Source organism: Melopsittacus undulatus, chromosome 5, assembly GCF_012275295.1.
Source record: "Melopsittacus undulatus isolate bMelUnd1 chromosome 5, bMelUnd1.mat.Z, whole genome shotgun sequence".
NCBI lineage: Eukaryota > Metazoa > Chordata > Aves > Psittaciformes > Psittaculidae > Melopsittacus > Melopsittacus undulatus.
Genome location: NC_047531.1, coordinates 15,520,116 through 15,542,615, shown reverse-complemented (window position 1 = coordinate 15,542,615; position 22,500 = coordinate 15,520,116). Strand labels below are relative to the sequence as shown.

The following is a 22,500-nucleotide window of genomic DNA, read 5'->3' as shown; positions in this document are numbered from 1 at the left end:
TCTGGTTGAAGTAGATATAAACACAGTAAAACTCTTAACATACAAAATGAGATAAGGTAAAAACATGACTAGTCTCACTCTATATAGGTCTTTATGAATAGAGTATACAAAATATACAAAACAAATATTTTAACAGTCAGCTACAGTACACAACTTCCTTATAGCTAGAATACAAAATAAAGATTTCTATCCAAGGATTACTGGATTACTATCTGGGTTAGTATCCAACATGCCACTGAACAGTAATTGATAAAATAATAAAGAACAAGACATACTGCCTGATTCTCCTTACAGATTTAACCCTGCCATACAGATTAAAAATGTAAATTGAGCCTCATCTGCTATATTTCACTGTTGCAGTATTTCCAGTGGACACCTGAGGTTTGAACACCCCAGTGTGAGCTGAGGTCAAGCAGAATCTACCTCAGCATAGACTTTAGTGAATTTGAATACAACTATTAGGACCCACAGGCAACAAGGTGCTCCAATTTCCATCTGAATTTAACTATATTTGTTCTAATTTGTTTGGTAGATACGTATCAAGGGAACGTGAGGTCATTTAGAAATTACTTTCATCACTAAAAAATAACTGAACTGTGTCTTCTGAAAGGTGGAGAAAACCCATTCATCCCTTTTTACGGCAGTACAAGTAACTGTGTGCCTTGAGATATAAGGGACCTTTGGGAAGGTTGGGTTTTTTACTTAGTATCTTTTTTTAAACATTTGTAAGTGTTGAAAAGAACTTCTGAATGCCATTTAAGCTACAAATTCAGATATCTTCCTCAAAATTGTTACTGTTTTTTATGTAAGTCTTCAATGTTTTTAATCATGATATAATGCTGTAACACTATTATTACAATATTCTGTTCCTTATGCTGCTCCCAAGAAATTTCATTTTGTGCACCTGTATTTCTTCATTATGGTGGCCCTCAAGGGTCTGTACTGGGACCAATACTACTGACTTTCTTCAGTGACACAGCCAGTGGGACTGAGTGCACCCTCAGCAAGTCCGCAGATGACAGCAAGCTGAGTGGAGCAGCTGATATGGTGGAGAGAAGGGATACCATTCAGAGGGACCTTGAAAGGCTTGAGGAGTGGGGGCCTGCATGAACCTCAGGAAATTCAATAAAGCCAAGCATGAGGCCCTGCACCTGGGGCAATCCCCAGTGTCAGTACAGGCTGGGGGATGAAGGGATTGACAGCAGCCCTCCAGAGAATGACCTGAGGATACTGGTGGATGAAAAATCGGACATGAGCTGGCAATACAAACTTGCACCCAGAAAGCCAACCTCGTCCTGGGCTGCATAAAAAGAAGTGCTACCAGCAGGCTGACGGAGGTGATTCTCCCCCTGTACTCTGCTCTGAGATCCTACCTGGAGTACTGCACCTAGCTCTGAGGTCCCCAGTACTTGACAGCATGGACCTGTTGGAATGGGTCTAGAGAAGGGCCACGAAAATAGTCAGAGGGCTCTACCACCTCTCCTATGAGGAAAGGCTGAGAGAGTTGGGGTTGTTCAGTCTGGAGAAGAAAAGGCTTTGGGGAGACCTTATTATAACCTTTCAATACTTCAAGGGGGCTTTGTAAGAAAGATGGAGACTTTTTACCAATGCCTGTAGTGACAGAACAAGGGACAACATTTTTTAACTTGAGACATAAGGAAGAAATCTACAATGCTGGTGGTATGACACTGGAACAGTTTGCCCAGGGAAGCTGTGGATGCCCCATGTCTGGAAGTGGGTTGGATGGGGTTTTCAGCAAGCTAGTCTAATGAAGGATATCCCCACCCACATCTCGGGGCTTGGACTAGATCTTTAAATGTCCCTTCCATCCCAAACCACTCTATGATTCAATGCTATGCTTTCCTTTCCATGCTTAAAAAATTCTGACTACAGAACTTTCACTTTTTTACCATATCAGTTCAGTTCCTTTAAAGGCAGTGTCCAGGTTGTTTTTATTACATTTGTGTGGTTGGAATGCTGCCACTGTACAAACAGGGAAGATTACAAGATATAGCCATTAAAAAAGCACTACACATGGAGATATTAGTTCCCCTTGAGCTGTAATTTTTTAGTATTGAGGACTTCTTTTTTGCAAGGATGGATCAAAGTTTGTTTTGATGACTAATCTGTGGAAGAATTAATAGATTAAAAAAACAACATTTTTTGTCAACTATACTTTCTTCCAGATCAACAGTAAATCAAGACCAAATCAATCAGTTCAGTTTTTCCATGCAAAAATACATTTCACAGGCTTTTCTATCAGCTTGTAGAAAATGCTGCCATACAAACACCTCTTTCTGGAAGTGCAAGCACACGGAATATAACATTGGCTCTTGAAACCAACATTTCTCTCATCTACAGAGTTTGGTTTTCAAAATCAGAGGTTGAAAGGCAAAGTTCAGCCATACTGTTTAGACATGTAAAAAATCTTACATTTCTAGAATTTTCTGTATATTTTGAGGAGGAAGTAACTATACAAAATACATATGAAAAACAAACCCTTTTTTTTATTTTTCCATAAGCAAAACAAGATTTGATCAACCATCTTTTAAATTGCTGAATACAATCCTATCATTAGAAAACTTTCAGTATAGCACGATGTATTTCAAGATATTCATTGTACACGGAAAGCAAAATATTGATTGGTATTTGTAACTAACATGACAATTTGTATGTATGTTTCAATATATTTAAACATAAATTCTTAAAAGTATATGCCATGTCTTTTTATTAATAACTATGCTACTTAACTCCTAACAACAAGCTATAGCTCAGTGATGTCTGAGTTCTGATCAAACTTATCTATAAACAATTGGAATCTGTATCTGAATGATGAGTAAATTGATGGAACATCCCTGTGTTTAGAACTAGTCAGTATTTTTCAGGAATGACACAGAAGATAGAACAGAAAGCATGGTTATTATCTTTGCAGATGTCAATAAAATGGGAGGTAGTGCAAGCATGTTAATGAAGATGATGAAATCTCATGTGGCAACTTGAGAAAATCCAGGTAGAGGTTTAGAAAAAATGTTATACAAAGAAAGGCTGAAAGAAGGATGACTTAGGTTATAGAATGAGCAACAGGTCAGATGCTAGAGAACTGAGTTCAGTCGCTGCTAAACTCTTTGGCAGGATAAAGGGATGACAGAGTTACTTCTTAGTGAGTACTATTTCAATATGTTCAGATGTCCTCATCAAAATGGCTGTCTCTAATTGAACAAATGCTGGCAAACTAAACCTGTACCTAAGCTCAGGACTAACAGTGCAGTGTAACGAACAGAGGAGATGCCTGCAGCAACAGCAAAAATAATATATGGCAGTGCTACATCATTTCAAAGAACTTTTTGGCAAAGATATAAACAAATGAATTTTTAATTGGTGGTTCTACTGTTATACAAGAAAACTTCCCCTGTACTCCAGCAATTTAAAAATGAAACTCTCTGTGAGAGGCCTCTGCAACAGAAAAGGATTCTAGTAACATGGAGAGCTGCCTGCTCATCCCAGAACATTACATCTTCCTTGCTCATAGATCGCAGAACATGAAGTCCCTCTGTCTCTGTGTCTGCCCCAAATACACACTCTTCTGCATGCTTTACAGCTTTACATGGAGATTTTTCTCTTACTCCTGCAACTGGCAAACAACAACTTCATGTTATCGTGCTCTCAGATGTACACTATATTCTTAAAGACATCATTGTTTATATTATTTAACTGGAACAACTGCCAGGTGCCAGGAGACAGGTAACAGTTGCTGAACAGTTACAGAGGCCTCATGAAGATTGTTTGTAGGCTGCTGGAGAGGAGCTTTGAGGCTTCAAAGGAAAAAGACAGATAACAGGACAGGCAGCTGAGGGATAAATCTACACTAGGAAGGAATGTATAAAGTAACTTCCAAATATTTAGAGATGAAGCTGAATTCCCAAAGCCTACAATAACTCTTCTGATACAAGGTGAACTTGTCTTCTCAGTTTTGCACAAGATAAGCCTGATCCTGCCTTAGGAAAACTTGTAGTGTTACAGCTACTAAAATCCTGATAAAATCTAGACAACAGAAACAAGTGTTACATTCAACTTTTAAACACTGGAACTTGTCCTGTTGCTGACAAGAAAACAACCAGATCCTATAACAGAGTACATGATTTCTTAATTAAATTGAGTTGAGCTGGTGTCAACAAGGAGAAAAGATACTTGGTGCAATATTCTCAATTATGGATAGCATGTTTTCTACAGAGATTTAATGTCATATCAGCTTTAATGTAAGGGGATACTGAATCCAGCAAAACAGCAGCGAGAAAGCGGGACAACAAAATATAAATCATTATAAGAAACAAGGTTTGGACTCGATTAGTAGAAATAGTCTCACCCCAGGTTTTCAATAGAAAATACAACTTGTCTTTGGAAAAAGTATGAAGTCGGACAATGTGTTTTATAGCCATCAGCAGTGAGGTACTACAAAGACTCTTCTCTTTTTCTAAGCCAGAGATGTAACAATTTAAGTTTCACTGTATTTCTATCATCCAATTCTATTGGGGGGGGGAGGGGGAAAGCAGGCAAGGGCTTTGGTGTTGAATTCTGAAACCCACTGGGGAAGTGCCATAACCCCCCCAGGATTCCCATTGGAATCTGGGTCCTCTCAATACTGTTGCCCATATCCACCAAAAATCTCTAATGTTCTGCTAAAATCATTTAAGGGAAAGCGCTGTGGAACACCATGACAGAGACATGTAGTCTCTCAGACAGCTAAGTCAATGTAATGACTGGTACTGAAAAGTCTGCTCTTGTCTTTGTACTGAAGAGGTGGTAGATACTGAGAGAGAAAAGCTGCCCAGGTCCATATCTTACTGGTGAGGTTTTTAGCCAAGTGTATGCTTTGCAGCAAGTCATGTATTTTTTTTTTAAGACCTTTCAGTGCATTTTTTATTCCACACAGGGGCTGCAATAATCAGTCTAAAATTGTAAAAGGGTGTTTTTTTTCCTGGGTTGCAGCTGAAAGTATTTTGTATTGCTATGGTGACTTAGGCACCTAGTAACACTATAGAGTTTTTTACTTCGGTATTCAATGGCACAAAGGGCAATAAATTAGATGATGTCTTAAAGTCCCTCCCAGGCTTATTTTCTATGAGACTTTAATTTTGATACTATTGACTCACAAGCTTTCCTAATGCTTCATGTAGAAGTATATAAAGATGACGAATTTTCTGGAACTCAGCTGAAGAAAGCTTTCCCAGGGGAATCTTTGGGATTGAACAGTTTCTAAGCCATATGTGGTATGAAAACCTCAGTTGATTATTTCTTTAAATATTTTGTTTGAGTGTTAAGGTAATAAAGATTTTTAAAAGTTAAAAAAATAATAATTATTAGATAGCTCCCAAATAACTTCAACCACTTCCTAAAACAAATGATGTACAGTTTGATGCATTCGTCCTTACAATTCTGTAGACAGCCTTATCCCACAGACATTATACCTTCAAAACCAGCTGGTTAATGTGCACATACTTTTCCAGTTGTACTACTTCTTCACCGCCTTTACTTCCATTACAATGACTATGCTTCAATACAACAAAAGGACAAACAGAACATGCCATACTTGTGTAACACAGTATCTTTGATAGAACTGCACATTTCCCGTGTAACTTTTAACTTTGAACATCTGCAATTTTTATTTACATTTTTACTTATTACCAACACTGCCCTCAATTCTTTCATGCTGTAGGCATCCTACAAGTGCGATTTTGATTCAGCTACACAAAGTGTCCTGTATACTTTAGAGGAGATATTAAAAAGATTCACATCTACAGAATTCTTCAAACAGTGGAAGCCTGACAATTTCTGTGTACAAGTCAACAAGGGAAGCTATTCAAGCACAATAATACTGTGGCTGAACTAATTCTTTGTGTACAGTCCTGTATTTTAGTATTTGAAGAACATTTTTAATCTTTATTTTTTTCTAAAGCATCTTGACTAAAGATTTGTCTGCGCTAGCATCTAACACTGTTTTCCTAGTTTAACCTGATGAAACACAAATTATTTAAGATATTTTCCATTACTTTTAAAGCTGTGACTTTTGTTATACTTTACTATGAAAATACTTTTCACCACATTTAGCAAAATGATAATCACGATATTATGGAGGTAGTAATTGACCCCTTTGTTGTGGCATGGGTTGTTTTGTTTGTTTGCTTGTTTGTCTTTTTTATCTAGTAGATCTGAGCTAGCACTGCCTCAGGAAGAGCTGTATCTCACCTTGCCAGTACAGCCCTAGGTCTGTAGGATATTCTATAGCAGTTTAAAAAGAAAAGCTTTCCTTTCCAATCCACTCTTCCTGATCCAGAATTTTTATATTTATGCTTTAGTAGGCAAATGGAGACAAATCCTCAAATCCTACAGTATTTTCAAGATATCTAATTCTATTACTTTGACTTTCTACAATTTCATACTGTTATAAAAAGTTTATTATTTTTCTTAAGTAGAAGTGAATTGTTTATTGACATGAATATGTACAGCCATTTAGGGAAATACTAATCCAAATACTAAGAAAGGGAAGAAAGAGTGTTAGATGAGTAATTAAATACAAATTCAGTAATGCTGCAACTGTCACTGAATCCATTATTATTTTTCCTCGAACATCAGGAATTACCTCCCCCATGTATATTCACATATACTGAAATGCTCAAAAAGCACTATTATTTCTAGATAAAATGATGCCTACATGGAAATCTCAACCCGTAAGCATGAAAGGGGGGAAGTACCTATTGTCATATATCCTTGTCAGGCAGCTGAGTGTGTGCTACCTCATTGCACTAAGGAGAGGGTGAAGCTGTAACATCATGGTGGAAGAAGACTGAAAATGTGATGCCTACAGAAGCACTGCTCCTTAGTGGAGATATTTCTGGATGTGTTTTGCCAATTTGCCCCTTTCAAATTATACCCTTTCACCCTGGGTCCTCCAAGAGCTGTGTTGAGAAAAAAAAAGGAAGCAGCAATATTTTCTTTTCTCAAATGCAACAGTGAAACACACAAAAAGATCTTAAAACATACTCCTTTTTATATCTATCATCTTATCCATCAGCAGGATTTCAAGTCTACTGTGGTAGAGCTGGTGCACTGAATTGGTGGTGGAAAGCAGAGACAACAGCCCTAGCTGGCAGGCACTGTTTCAGACTGACAGGAGATAAGAGTGACTGGAATAATTAATTAGGCCACTAAAGTTTGTCTTCTTTAGTTTATTGCTAGAGGAGACAGCATAAGATGAAATTGATGATCAGTGGTCACAAAGTGCCTCTGGTGCATCAAGCAAGGTATAGAAACAAGTAAGAATGAGTTTGTGTAAGTCTATTACTGCTTTTACAACCTTGAAGACTAGAGATTTTCTTTCCTATTGATAACAGGGGTTGATAAAAATTTATCAGTGACTGCAAAAGAAGCTAGTGTTCTCCATGCATTCCTTTCAGTTGTTCTGAGATAAAAAGTAGGTGAGTCCCTCTGGGGGAAAAAGAAGATCACAAACCCCATCATCACTAACTGCACAAAATTTGTCTGGCAAACACTTTTGTGATACCTTAGAAAGATGCATAACTGCAAGAGGATCTTCCTTACTCAGTGCAGGGCATGGCATTTCCTAAACCTCATCCTGCCCAGTCCTTCCATCCACACAAGTCCTGTTAATGGATTTCCTATCCTATACATACAGACTGCTACCCCAAATTTGATGTTATCTGCAAACCTGATGAGAAGGAGGTCCATACTCCAGGACATCAATAAAGTACAGGGCCCAGTATATTCTTATGTCCCAGGAGAAATCAGAGAATACCCAGGTTTTGCAAATGGAAGATCAGAGTAAAAGGCAAGAACAATTACTAATGGTATATGATGCCCTAGCATGAACATGGCAGAGGAAAGCTACTCTCGAGTTCATATATACATATCTAGTATCAGAGGAAAGGGGGACAGCAGGAAGATACTTGTTGTTAATATCTGAAAATCTGAACATGATAGTATTTTAAAAAATAATATGCCACAAGCTACATAGATAGTCTGAAAATGTGGAACAAAGATCAAGAAGGCAGTTTAATGCTAAAGTCCAAAAGGTGATTTTATCTGTATCTTTTTGATTTTAGAGGAATACAGATTACAGAAAATACTGAGACATTACACTTCAATTAACAGGAAAAAAATCTCAAACCTTTGTAAAAATTACTTAGAAACTCATTGTTTATCAGGGCATTCATTCCCAATTAATCCTGCCACAGCTATGAAATTTTCTTCTTGCTCATATTTGCACAGAAAAAAAGGTTCTGGATTTCAACATTAGCAATTTTGCTAATGTTGTAGACTACCAAGAGTGTACAAATTTTCAAAGATCTAATAAAAAGATTTTAGATCTGGGAAAACTCCATGTCTTATTTGGGGAAAAAAAGAGGAAAAAAAAAGATTTTAATGAACTAAAATTGAGAAATGGGGCTGTAAGCAGTCACAAGAATATCAGATGGAGATTAGGAGTGATTAGGAGCGACTGAAGGCAGAATAAGAAATGAGGGAAAGCCAGACATGAAGACAAATGGTTTCCTGGGATGAAATCCAGATCTCATTTAAGTCAATGGCAAAATTCCCCTTGACTTCATTAGGGCCATGATTCCACTTGTGAAGTTTATTCACAGCAGAAGATGTAAGTGAAATAAGCAATACATCTGACAGAAACCTTGGGGAGAAGGGGGAATAACCGAAGGGAATACACACTGAGCCACGTATTTTTCTAGTAGACAAATGAGGTGGAATAACAAGTATTGCAAGACCACTAATTTTACTTGCCCTATGAGGCTTCTAAGGGTAATACAACAGTAAACAAGGAGAGCTGATGGATGTATTTTAATTTGCGAATTCCTGTGAGAAACTTCAAAAATCTAACTCATACTAAAATCAGACATAAAGATTTGCCAGTAACAAAACCAGTTAGATGACAGAAGAACAAAAAATTGTTTCACAATATGGAGGTAGGTTAACAGTGAGAATTCTCTAAGACCCTACATTACATTTCTATCATGAACATAATTAAGAATACCTTGGAAGAAGATATAAACAGAAGTAGCAACACAATGTATTTAAATTATTCATATGTAAAGTTAACTGTGAAAAAAATAACAAAGCTGACAATCCATGGCAGATCAATTTAGTGTTGACAAATAAAAGAAAGAAATTAAACTACCCATGTACATCTATCTACTGCAACTACTTATTAGGAATCCTTCAATGGTGACCCTCTTGAAGAAGCCAAACCCCAGTATGTTAGACTAACTGAGAAAGAATAATGACAGTGACAATAATATAAAACATGTTTATGTATTTATAGTAGGCTCTCACTTCAACTTGCATGTTCAAGGTACTTGACTACCTTTTAGCTATTACTCACTCATCTCATAAACAATATAGCAGAATCCAGAAAAGAAAAACAGAAGTGACCTATGACATGCTAAACGTATCTCTGTGAGGAAACATTAAACATGATAGGAGTGATTTAATTTAGCTGTCACTGAAGTCAACACAAAAGGAGTGGCAGTCTGGAGATATGAGTAAAAGTGATACATTAGAAATGTTGATTAAAGGAAATATAGGGGAAAAAAGCAAATGTTCACCTTTACTTTACCCATACATAAGTTAATATTGCATATTTATGATAATTTTTTCATTACTTATATCAGTACTAATTTCTTATAATTAAGAGGCACAGAGCTACTGCTAAAGAAAGTTTTTACAATCAGTAAGTTACACAGATAATGAGTTGTGGGTTTTTTAAAATTTTATTAAGTATTTTAATAGAATTTATTAAGTATTATTAAGTATATTATTATTTTAATAGAATTAAAATACGTAAGTATTCAGTAATTTTGAGATGTCATCTGCCACTCCTCTACAGCAAAACATCTCAATGCATATTGACCTTCGCATTGCAGAAGCCAGTCAGCCATTGCTTCGTGAAGATCAAAACCAAATCTCTCTTTCTTCCTTTCTATACCATAGGCACTTCCCAACTCAGGGATGATTTTGTGATGCTTATCTACAAAATACACCAATACATTTGATCCTAAAGTGGCTGGAGATGGAGTGCTTCTTGCCCTATCAGTCTGGCCATGCCAGAATTTCAGGAATCAAGTTCTGATTAAGAAGATGATATGACATAGATTTTCTGATTCTAGTGACTTATTAAAATTCTCATCCTTGACATTGGCTTGCTCCCTTTGGTGTCTAAATAAATGTATTTTTTTTTCTGTGATAGAACCACAGAAAAAGTAGGAACTTGACTAGAAATTAGCTTAGGGCACAGGCCTCTACAGTCTTTCAAACCATCAACTACATCTAGCTCAAACGTCAAAAGTTAACATGCTAAACAAAGAAAAAGATTAGGGAGAAAGAGCACAGAAGTTTTAAAAGTAAAAATTCAAAGGAAATGACAAAGGACTAGAGATTTGAGTGTCTGAATATTTTTGTCGTTGAAGAGCCATTGAAAAAGAGCAAGCCTGAAGACAACAAAGTTTAAGAAGAGGCTATGGATCTGGCATGCTCAGTAATATCTAATGGCTCGGAAGCTCTAAAAACTGTACCAGTTACACAGAAACTTAGCAGCAGCAACTAAATATATCAATATTATGTGTAGGTTAGAGCAGGCAAATGCTCTCTATGTGAAATCTGGAAAGCTATTCAGTGATCCAGGAAAAGCTGAAGGAGAATTTGGACTGTACTATGTGTGGTTTTATGCATCGTAATATAAATGCAGGATATAGAGAATTGCTTTTTCTACTTCTGTTGAAAACTTTTACATCAGTAAAACTCCACTCTCCCAGAAAACGTATAACTGAGCAGTTAGATAGTCTGGGACAAAAAGGCTGAAAATAACATCCTTTTACTAACACTTCAGCACACTTTTTTGAGGTATTGTACGCTAATCATCAACATCTGTCTACAGTGGCACCTAAACATTGTTCTAATGCAGCAGCACGGGATTAAATAGCATTACACTTACATTTGAGCATGGTACATTTTTTTCTTCTGTACCTAGACATTTACAAATGTAGTAATGAACAATGTATTGCACTGTATATATTTTGTTTGGCTGGAATATAGTGCCCTGGGAAGCAGAAGTCTGTTGATTGATAAGTATATTTGATGACTATTTCAAAAGTTTCAGCAGGATGCTACCAAAGTATTTCCTTTCACATGCTAAGTTTCTTGGAGCATTTATTTTTTCTATTTTTATTTTTTCCCAGTGTTTAAGAGCATGGACTTGAAGTGATGACTACCTTCCCCTGCTCAAACAAGCCTGGAGAATGGCCATCCCTTTGGTATTTTTTGTTTTGCTGAACAGTTAACAAGTACATCACACTTGGCAGTGACACATGGGTCAGACTGACCTGTGCAGGACTTGTCTGCACTGCTCCAGCTGAGACTTGTCACATTAGTTAAATCTTATGCTCAATATATATTTTTCATTCAATCTTAGAAGTAAGAGTGCTTAAAGATACTTAGCTATGAAAGCTGTTCCAGATTACAAATAAATGGACTTGGACAATTGAGCTAGTCTCCAGTTACACATATCATACATGAAAAACCTTTCTTTTTCCAAATTTATCATAAGAATGGAAGAAAATATGGCTGGAAAGAACCTCAAGAGATCATATAGTCTCTTTATCCTCTTTCCCTACACCGAAGTAGGATCATTTATACCTGAAACACTTCTGACCATTTCCAGTGTTTTTAGAAGCCTCCAGTATCAGTCCTTCCACTGTGCTGGTACACATATAAGCACTTAATTGTTCTACAGTCAGAAAGGATTTATTTTTCCGGTGTCTACCCTAACTCTTCTTGCTGAACTGCTAATCAGATATTTCTTGTCCCATTCCCAGTGGACAAGTTCATTCCCATCTCTGCACAGTGTTCTGCAGACTGTTATCATTTCCAGTTTCTCTCCTCCCTAATATTTTTAGTCCTTCCTGAGTCTTCAGGCCAAACAGAAGAACTGGGTGGAGGATAGAGCTTACTGTTACATACAACATTGCTATTAATTATGCTTTCACAATCACATACCTTTGTCAGCACACATTCGGTTGGTGATCCGCTATAACTTTTAGAGTTTTACGAATGACTGTGTATCCAGTCATCACCACCTCATATTTAAACCAGAGACTGTTCTCATATGTAACACTTCAAACTTCATTCTAAATTTTATCAGAACATTTCACAAAATTGCAAAAATTACAAAAAATCACAACATTGAAATATTAATCATACCTCCTATTTTTGTGCTATTATTGATTTAAGATTTAGATTTGAAGAGCAACATGTCTGAAAAATATGTTATATCTGTATAGTCTTTGCAAGAAAACACAAATATAGTCTGTCTGCAGACTGAGCTGATTAGCTGAGAGATCACAGAGCCTGTGTTAACATACCATGCCTCTTAACTGCATATTTTGGTCTATGCTTAACACAGACTTCTGCTTTCCAGGGCACTGTATTCCAGCCAAATGAAATTTATACAGTGCAATACACTGTTTGTTACCACATCTGTAAATATGTAGCTACAAAATAATAAGACAAAACCTAGCATGTTTTAAGCTGTAATTTCAGTAACTCCAGATGGATACAGAAGCATAATAATTTCTTTCATGATGCCATGAATAAAAGGGCATGCACAGCAACAGAACACCACCTGATGGATGCTTATCTCAAGGTCTGTCAGGGCTACCAGTCATGGTTTACCTTTTGGTTTCATCTACCTATAGTGCTGTCTAATGCCAACTGGCATTGTGTCAAATGTTTCTCTAAACAAAGTCTGATTCTACCTGGGGATAATTACGGTGTAAGTAATACACAACTTCCATTCAAACTACATCTGAAGATGCTTTTCAAAAGTTAAACAACTCAGTTGCTACCTAAAGACTGCAAGAGTTTGGGATAGGATTTGAAAAACCTTTCTGTTTTGCCTTTCTACAGCACTTACCACAACAGGGCCCCAGTCCATTCTTAGTAATAAAAATAAAAATAAACCACAACAGTTTAGCTGAATTTAGCTAAAATATGGGCTTTCCCCCCCCATAAGAACAGAGAAAAAAAAGAGTCACATTATGTACAAACACATATGGAATGCTTTGAAAAATTGTTAACACCTGCACATGAAAATCCAAACTGTGTAGTTTTATGGAATCTCTACCAGAAAGACTAGGAGAATGGACAGTCTACTGAACCAGAAAGAGCCTGTTTGGTCTACCAAAATGAAGATGCAAAAGATCGCTAGAACACATTTGAGAAATAAAGAGTAACAAAGACTATGTAAGCAAGAAAATATGTAAGTTAAACTAAATTGGAATATAGTCTGGAAATTGGAATGCAGCTGATAATCACCAAAGGAATAAAGTTCCACAATGGCTTTCAAGATAGACTATCATAATTTTAAGAAAGGAAATGTATCATGTGGTTGTCTACAACAATACTCTGATTTCCTGTGTTCTTAGAAGAAGAGGAGATAAAAGCTCGGAGTACATTTTTTCAGCTGTGATGCCTGATAATACCATATTTGCAAAGAATGAAGGAAAGGATGTGGAAACATAACAAAAAAAATAAAAATCAAGTTGGGGGAAGTCCCTAATTACACAGAGTACTACTATCACAGCATAATACTGCATCAAAGAAACATTTCCCCTTATCCATCTCAATCAGAAGCTCATAGAAGTCTTTGAAAAGGGTTAGTGAGAGGTCACGATCATACAAAGGTTCTGCTACATCATTAAACCTCTATTAATGGATACAGTGAAACAAATGAACTTCGTAAGTCTAGGTGAAGGAGAAAGACTACTGGATTTGCTCACCCTAATTAAAGATACACATTTAATACTGTTGTTAGTTTGAGAAAAACACCGGAACACCTGTGTTTATAGCCCTAACAAAGATTACATCGGGGTCTGTATTTCACATGCATGTTCCCAGCACTGTTCTAAATCACAGACTGGTGTTAAATGCAAATGCACTTTGCCAGATTGTGAGCACTGCTTTTGTATATGGACTTTAACGGGTATAATCACAACTTGAGTCACCTTGAGATTTTATTACTTTCATGTGACCTACACACGGGGTTTCACATTGAGATGAAGTCTTTCTATAAACTCTGAAAAACGTGCAATTAAACTTTCAGTCTTTTAAAATATGCAAAATGCTTAGAGTTAAAATTCTGAAGATCTGACTAAAAGTCAAATAACAACACTTCCTCAGCATAATGGCTTATATTTTTCAATTAATCTTTGCTTCGATTTATGGATTGCAATTAAAACTACTAGTGTAAACACTATCAACTGGGTATAATTGTATGTTTTTATTTTACTGTTTACATGATATGTAAGCGTAAAGATTTTGGACATGTGCATTTACAGAAAAAATCTGGAGTCTACTTTCAAAAATTACTCAAAATCCAAATGCAATCATCAAAAGGGGGTAAAATTCCTAACTGTGTGTGCATTTTCAGAAATACACGTTAAGGGCACTATCATCTTAGCATGAAGAGCATGAATAGTTTGCCCATACACTGAGAATTTGTGACAGCAGTACCACAGTTTTCAGCAAGATAGCTTCCAGAAAGAATATGTGACCCCCCCTCCAGGAGCTTACCAACTTCCACAAGCCAAGATATGGAGATCTGACACTTTGCAGCTGAAGACACTATATACATGGAGAGACCTTTTTTATCAAGAACATTGGGAATGTACTGTTAACGTGCAACAGCTGGGTCTGGAATAATGCAAAGGAGACATAGCAACCTCTGCTCCAAAGTAAGACATGTAACATTTGAGATGTTAAAGAAGAAATGATAAAGGACTGGAATATCAGTCTTGGAAGATAAGAAAACTGATGAACAGAAGCAAAACACAGAGGATGAATGGACTGAAAAGTAAAGTAATAAATAGTAATAAACCAAATATTTAGGATAACATTCAAGTGAAAAGTTATGTCAATATGACTGGTGAAAAATATTATTAATCAAAGCATCATTGCTTATTTTTTCATTAGTGTCCACACATGAATGGCTCTGTATGAAGAAAGTAGGGAGTCACAGTCACACCTTAAAGAGTTTACTGTCACATAATCTATACAATTAGTAAAGGCAAAAAAAAAATGAAATTAAATGGTAAGAAAATAGTCTGATAAAGTGCTGGAGTGCTGGACTTGCCTGTCACTTTCAGATGCTTTGCAGTGTTAGGCAAAGACAAAATCATTTCACTGTGTATTCTCACAATAGAGCTTCCTTCAATGGGAATATGCTCAGACAAAAACTATAACCTTTAAGATCCTGTTTCCTAGCTGTTCTTCTTTCCATATAAAAATAAAAATCAATTGTTGTCACAAAGTCTCCTTGCCCATTATCTTCCTTATGTTAGATTTATGAATAAAAATGTGTGAAATTAAATTATACAGGCACTGAAATATCATATGATTAGGTGAAACATTCTTGATGAACGAGTATACCCAGAAATACTGCAATTGCTTCCACATTCATCTGCTCAATTACATGCTTCTCACCTATTTAATAATGCTTGTTATATCCCTGTTAATTGATGTGTTTTGAGAGTTTATTTTCTTATACACTATGTCAAGTCTTCTACAATGAACAAGAGACTTGGATCATAGCAGTTTCCTAGAACAGAACAAGCCTCCAAGGTAAATGCAAAAAGATCATGAAATGGACAATGCAATGATAACAAAAAAGAGGGGGAGGGAAGACAGGGGATTGGAACATTATGAAGTTAAAGAAACAAGGGAATGAAAGGGATTTAAACAGGAATGATAGGTAACCTACTGTAAGTGGTGTGAAAGCTTAACAGTGGGGGACTGGAATAATCAGATATGGGAACAACCTGACAATGGAATGCTTTCAAACTGAAGCACCTCAAAAGTAAATGATCTTAGAGCAGAATAATCATATTTGCCTCTGGGAATAAAATTTAAAGATAAAAAAGTTAAAAAAAAAAAGAAAACCCAAACCCAACCGCAAGTTTGATGATTATGCAGATAGAACTGCAAAAAGAAATTATCAAGTCAGGTCAAGAGTGGGAAAGGTAAAGCAGTAGGGCTGGGAATGACAACAGAATACAAAAGAAAAGGTGACTGAAACCACAGATTGTTGGAACTCATCTTTTCACAGACAGAACTGAAGATGGATGACTGCACTGGACAAGCTCATTTTTAGTAACTTATTGATTCTTACTCTTGTTCATTTAGTAAAAAGTTATTACTTCTCACAACAACCTTACATAGTATTTTCCAGAAACAACCTTAAAGCTCATGGGGTATATGCGTGTCTTGACATTTGGCTTCAAACAATTCCTATTCTACAGAATACAGCACTATAATAGCTGAACACAATGTCATCGTGAGATGAGACTGTACGAATTCACTTTTTAAGACTGGACTCTAAAAAACCTATTTTTCTGTTTTCACTGTGCTTGTTTTGAAAAACAATCAACAATTAAAATTCTAGAAATCAGAATGACATCCATTCTTGATTTTCATTCCTGATACTCCATCGCTGAGAGTGAGAATTATTGAACATATAACAGAGAGGAAAAATAATAGTATAATGCTGATTTCATTATGATCCTGATGTTCACTGAAGAATCTAAATGTACTGGCTCTGAAGGAACTGAGTTTTGACTCCCTCCAAAACTCTTTACCAGTATACTTGCTACGATGCAGGTTAAAAAAGAGTTACCACTATCATGAGTTAAAATTATCATGATAACAATTAATGAGTTATGAATTGTTATTACTGTTGCAAGTACCATCCCATGTCTTAACCAGTGTTGTTGTTTCAGGGACAATGAAAGTTTTTCCAGTTTCCCATAGCCATGCAGTTTTAACTGCACTTGTTTGGATGGATGTGGCTGGTGTGTTTGTTTGGGGTTTTTGTTTTGCTTTGGGTTCTCTTGTTGGTTGTTTTGTTGTTTTTTTACTTCACAAGTCTGCATTTATACCTCAAAGGTATGTGCTGCGGAGCTTCCAAAGAAATCCATATACAACTGCTATGCAAGATTAGTGGCACCTAGTTCTAGGTAAGTAATGGGTTTTTTGTACATGAAACACCTTCCTTTGTGTTTGTCACTTTGAGACTTGTGTTTACCAGCTAAAGCCCACAGTATTTTGGAGTAGTCCATGTTCAAAAAACGAAGGAAGACAACAGTCTTTCGTATTGATTCAAACGAAAAGATAATTGTCTGACATTGATTGTTGACAATTGATATTAGAGGAAATAGGAATTCTGAACAGAACATTCATGTCCATAACAACTAACTTCTTTTCTCAGTTAAGATTTATGTCAAGGGAGCACTTAGTGCCCACATCAACCTACCAGGAATCTGATTTGAATGTCAATCAAAGATAGAACTTGGATTTAATACTACTGAAACACAAAGTAAATTTAGGATTTGAGATTCCACTAGTGATATGCTGCATACTGGATCATGGAATTACTGTCTTTAGTCAGACTGGGAATGGAAACTGGGATGCATGCAGCATAAAATTTCATCTCCTTTAAGGAACTATTAATACAGGAGCTACCCCAACTACCAGGCCATAGTTATATTGATCACCTAAAACTTACTGCAGTATTTTAAAGTGTTTAGAAATGGAGCAGATTATATATCATTACCCAAGGCAGGAACTGTAAAGCTTTTAAAGTACCCCTGCCCTAAATACACTGGCTGGGATTCGCTGCACTTAGCAAGCATTTAAATGTTCTACATTTACCTGAAGTTCTATCCTCACCTTCATTCTCTAGTTAATGAACAGAGACTATTTTCTAAGTAAGCCGATTCACCCACCTATTTTAGGTATCTGTCCACAGATGGATAAATTGATGACTCTAATTGCTTTTACTACTGCTTCAAAAACCAGATGTGAAGTACCAGGTTCAAATCCAAAAGACTGGAGTAATTTCCCCACTTTCTGACACTGAGTAGCTAAGGTACTACACTAGCAGAAATCAGTTTCTCTGATGTTCTCATGCTCAAAGCACAGAAATACTGACTGCTGCACACACACATACACACACTCTTCATTATGTTTATAAAAAATAAATTTATGCTCAAAAATAAATGTGAACATTCCAAAATAAGAAACTTTGCTTTTTACCTGATAAGAATATCTGATAGAATTTTAACAACCAAATGCCTGAGATGCTTGGCTTTGACACTGTCACTGGGACTCTTCACATTTCCTGCTGATACTCTAATACCAAACAAATGTCTCTCCCTGGAAGCTTGTCTCAACTCCAAACTCTGTCCCTTCCCAACTGAAGGCTCTGATCTCTAAATTGATGCAACCTCTTGCCTCTTTCCCTAATACCATGTTCTGTTGCTCCTGGCTGCGCGCCAGCTTCAAGATGGCAGGCAATGTAATTGCTTATCATATTCCTGGTGTTGTGGCTAGTACACTATCCTGGGAATCAGGAGATGGAGGTTTCATCTACTTGGAAATAAAGAGAGCCAGTGACTTCACAGGTGAGTGCAGTAATTATGACCCCCTCAACAACATTTCTCCAGGGTAGAAAAACCCAGACCTTCTGACTGAACATTCTCAGGAAGCTACAAGTATGTGGATGCTTTTGGCAGTTAAATATACTTTTTCTAGTGTATTAAATATTTTTCATTTAAAAAACTCCAAAGCCTGGAATTAATCTATGTAGGTAGTGTAAAATCTAAAATGTACCTTCACTGTTGCCCTATTCCTTATTTATTTTATTCTGTCATGCTTTCCTTATGTTCTTTTCTCATTTACTTAAGTGATGACCTTTAACAAACTGAGGGGCCCTGGCCAATGGAGACAAGGAAGATGTCTCTCTTCTTCCTTTTCCCTCTGCCTCCTGCACAAGCCTCTTCCTTCCCTGACTTTTCCTTGTAAATTGCAATAACTTCCTTTTTTATATTCTCAGCTCCATCATTAAGGAGAGAGCAAAGCTTTTATAAATTAACAGATATCTAGTCCTAGCCTGTATCTTTTGGCTTACAATTCTTGGTCTTTCAGAAGGCCAGTAATCTTGCACTAAATTTGGTGCAAGGGATGAATAAGCGTAACCTCTTTCTCCAGTGATATATCAGTGCATTCACATTCTGTTGCTTCAGTCTCTCAGAGAGTTGTAAGTTTCAAAAGACCCAGTGTAGCAAGTCCCAAAACTGTCTGTTTCGACAAATGACGTATCATAGAAATGAGAGAGGAAGGCTGAATCATGTAACTCATGGGTGTAACTCAAGTTATCTCCCTTTTTTTTATGGGCAACAATATGCAGTATTTTAACTATCAACACTGCTATAAATGTAGCCATATCTACATAATCATATGCACAGATATCTCAGTTTATCCAGCAGAATGGCAGACAGCATATAGGATACGTAAACAGATATGCCAAACACTTAGAAAACAACTTTAATAACAAGTGTCATTCTTTTCTGTAAAGTAGCTGTTTTTAACACACATGATCTAACTCTTGTTTGCTCTTTAAAGTTTTATTGTCTTGGCATTTTATACAGGAAGAGAGCATTAGCATACTCAGGAGAACTGCTAAAAGTAAAAGGCCTCAAGCTACCCACTGCATGGTTGATAGCATAAAGCATGGGATATAAAAACTTTTGTCTGATTGCTCACTTTACTTGTTTTAGAGTAGTGTTACTCTCAAGAGCATATATTCATGTTCTTTCTACTTCAAGTTTTATTACTTCTTTTGTATTATTTAATACATCTAAAGACACTTCCAAAAGACAAATTTTTCCATTTTGAAAAAGTAATGGTTTGGAACCTGATAAAATACATGAATGTTCACAGTGTATTATTTTCAAAGGCAAGCAGAATAAATGTGCAATAAAACAATTAAATGTGTGACAATAAACATTTCTGTGTGATCACGGATATATTAACATGCCAAACAAAAGAAGAAAAACTAGGCAAAATATTCCACCTAAAAAAAAAGTGTTGGATCAAAACAGATTCTTTACACACCAGAGCATAAGTAAAAAGGGAGTTTGGTCTCAATTACTGTTATTGCTAAATATCCCAGTCTAGAAATTAACATTAAAAATGGGAACAAGAAAATGAATGAAGAAAAGGCAAATTGGATCAGCTATTTTAAACGCAGTAAAAAGTCAATATTATACATACACGTTAAAAATCATCCTACAGTAAACTTAAATCTATGTCTACTTAGACATCACACTGCTAATTATTATATAAATAACCTGGGAAACAATACCTCCAAGATACATGTTTTACTATTTAGTAAACAAGAAACTGCCATGTTTGACATCACTGATTAAGGCCAGGCATTTCTAAAGCTTCAGACACATTTCTGAAATCCACAATACATCAATTTTTAATACTTCCACTCTCTCAGCTCCATTAAAAAGATGGTAGGGGAAAGATTTTAGAGTAATTAATGATATAGTTAGCTGCTAAATATTAATAGGAATCGTAGTCTTGCATAAAATATAACATATAAACCTTGCCAATACAGACGCACCAGTAATTAAACTTGAATATGTAATTACACTGATTTATACGACAGGCAAAAAGTTACACTTTACTGGCTTCTATGTAAACTGTGGGCAACAGTTAAACTTTGCATTTTATGGTTTATATAAATGGGCAATATCTCTACTACAGTTCATAAATGGTTTAGAGACTCATAGTTAAAATTACAACTAATTCCAACATGAACATTCTGACTATACCTTCCAAAGCAGACTGTGAAAATGACCACTGAGATCAGCCTCCTGTTACATTCAATGCTCACAAGCAAGTTGAAGAGGATAAAAAAAGGCAAAAAAAAAAGCAAGGTTACACCAATTTACTACAAAGTAAATGAAAACTCATCTATTTAAATGCTGTAATATAAATGTTTAGTTTCAAACATACACTTCCAGATGTTTCACTTACCATGTCTCAAAGCACTTTTGAGTAATATTGTGTCTTAGACTAAGGCATTTTTTTCTTGAAGGGATGCTAACTGCACTTACATGTGAGGCTGAGGAGAGCAGCCCGGACTGCTATTTCCATTACTGTCAATGTGATCCAGTGAACCATTGAGATCTTCATGGACTGCCTGCAGTAAGCCACTGGATGCGTTATTTATCAATCCTGGGTTACTAAGTAATGGTAAACTACTCTCTGCCAGTGCAGCCTACCAAAATGAAGAGTAAAAAAAAAAATATTAGTCCATACATACACAAATCACTTCTAAATGTTCATACATGTATGAATGTACACACACAAAGCAGCTCATTTTGGGTAGTTGCAGAGGTGGTCAGAAGGATTCTGTGCATTTTCCAGTTTTCACGTTCTGAATGTAACAGCACCTCTATTTCCAGTTTACTATTTTTCTGCCATAAGTTTCATTATTTGCCATTATTATGTTTCAGTATTCATGGCACTTTCTAGTTTTACATTATTTTTTGACTTTGAATTACACTTAACCCCTATGCCCTTCCACACAATGTATGGCTCCTTTATAATGTAGGCAGCTGCTATACTTTAAAAAATGACCAGAACTTAACTCAAAATAAAGAAGTCCTGACATTTGCCTCTTCTGCATAAAAATTATATATTATAATTAAACTTTAAAGTTTTTGCCATGAGCACCATGTTCCCCAACACTATGATGTGAAATCATTTATGACAGCTTGGATAAATATTAATGCATATCCACATGCATTTGCAAAAGCTTCTATCAATCTAACATTTGCAGCAAAACTGAGTGTTCCAGATTTTGCCACAGGGTGTCCTTCTTGCTTCTTCACATCAAAAGTAGCATGAATAAGAACTAGTACTTCTTGCAGTGCTACAACTTACTTGGATGATAAACCCAACTATTTAGAATGACCATCAGGTCCACATAAACCTAAATACAGGTAACAATATAATTTCTGTAACAGGAAATTAAGTATGTCACACATAAGAACGTAATTAGTGTGTGCAAAGAAAGAGTAATTTAGTATTTTTTACCTGCAAGCTTGCATTAAGAGCTGCTCCATAGCCTAAGCTGGTGGGTATGTTTTTCACTAACGTTGGGCTTCTGCAAATAAATGATTTTGCAAATTTTAAAAACAGGCAGACATCCCGGCTGGCTCACTGGGTTAATGGAATGGTTTTTCAGCTCAGAAGACCAGAGTTTTAAAAGGAAAAATGAAATGAAGCTGGGGTGAAGGGGTTCAACCCTTTACAACACAGTGATTTATTCACATCAGAAAAACAAAAGTCTTGTAATTAGGCCCACGTGGAAAGTTGCTCCAAGTGAAGGGCCACAGTGACTCATAAAGATTCTGATCTCACTGGAAGAATTTGACAGAGATAGCTATAAACTTTGTACACACCTGCCTCAGCTATGCTTGCTGTGTCATTTGTTTTTGGTTTTCTGAACTGGTACACATTTGAATATACTACATACAACTATGTTAAGGTGCTGAATAAAAAGATCTTAAC

The 22,500-nt window shown here is 36.2% G+C and overlaps 1 protein-coding gene across 7 annotated transcripts in view; it reads right to left on the bottom strand.

The window, feature by feature from the left end:
* Nucleotides 1-22,500, bottom strand: part of FOXP2 (forkhead box P2) — a 410,714-nt gene that overhangs the window by 5,504 nt on the left and 382,710 nt on the right. For all 7 annotated transcript variants that reach the window (NM_001281546.1, XM_034062700.1, XM_034062703.1 and 4 more), the window contains 2 exon segments: nucleotides 21,039-21,202; nucleotides 22,024-22,093. In NM_001281546.1, the coding sequence (NP_001268475.1) occupies nucleotides 21,039-21,202; nucleotides 22,024-22,093 (234 nt within the window).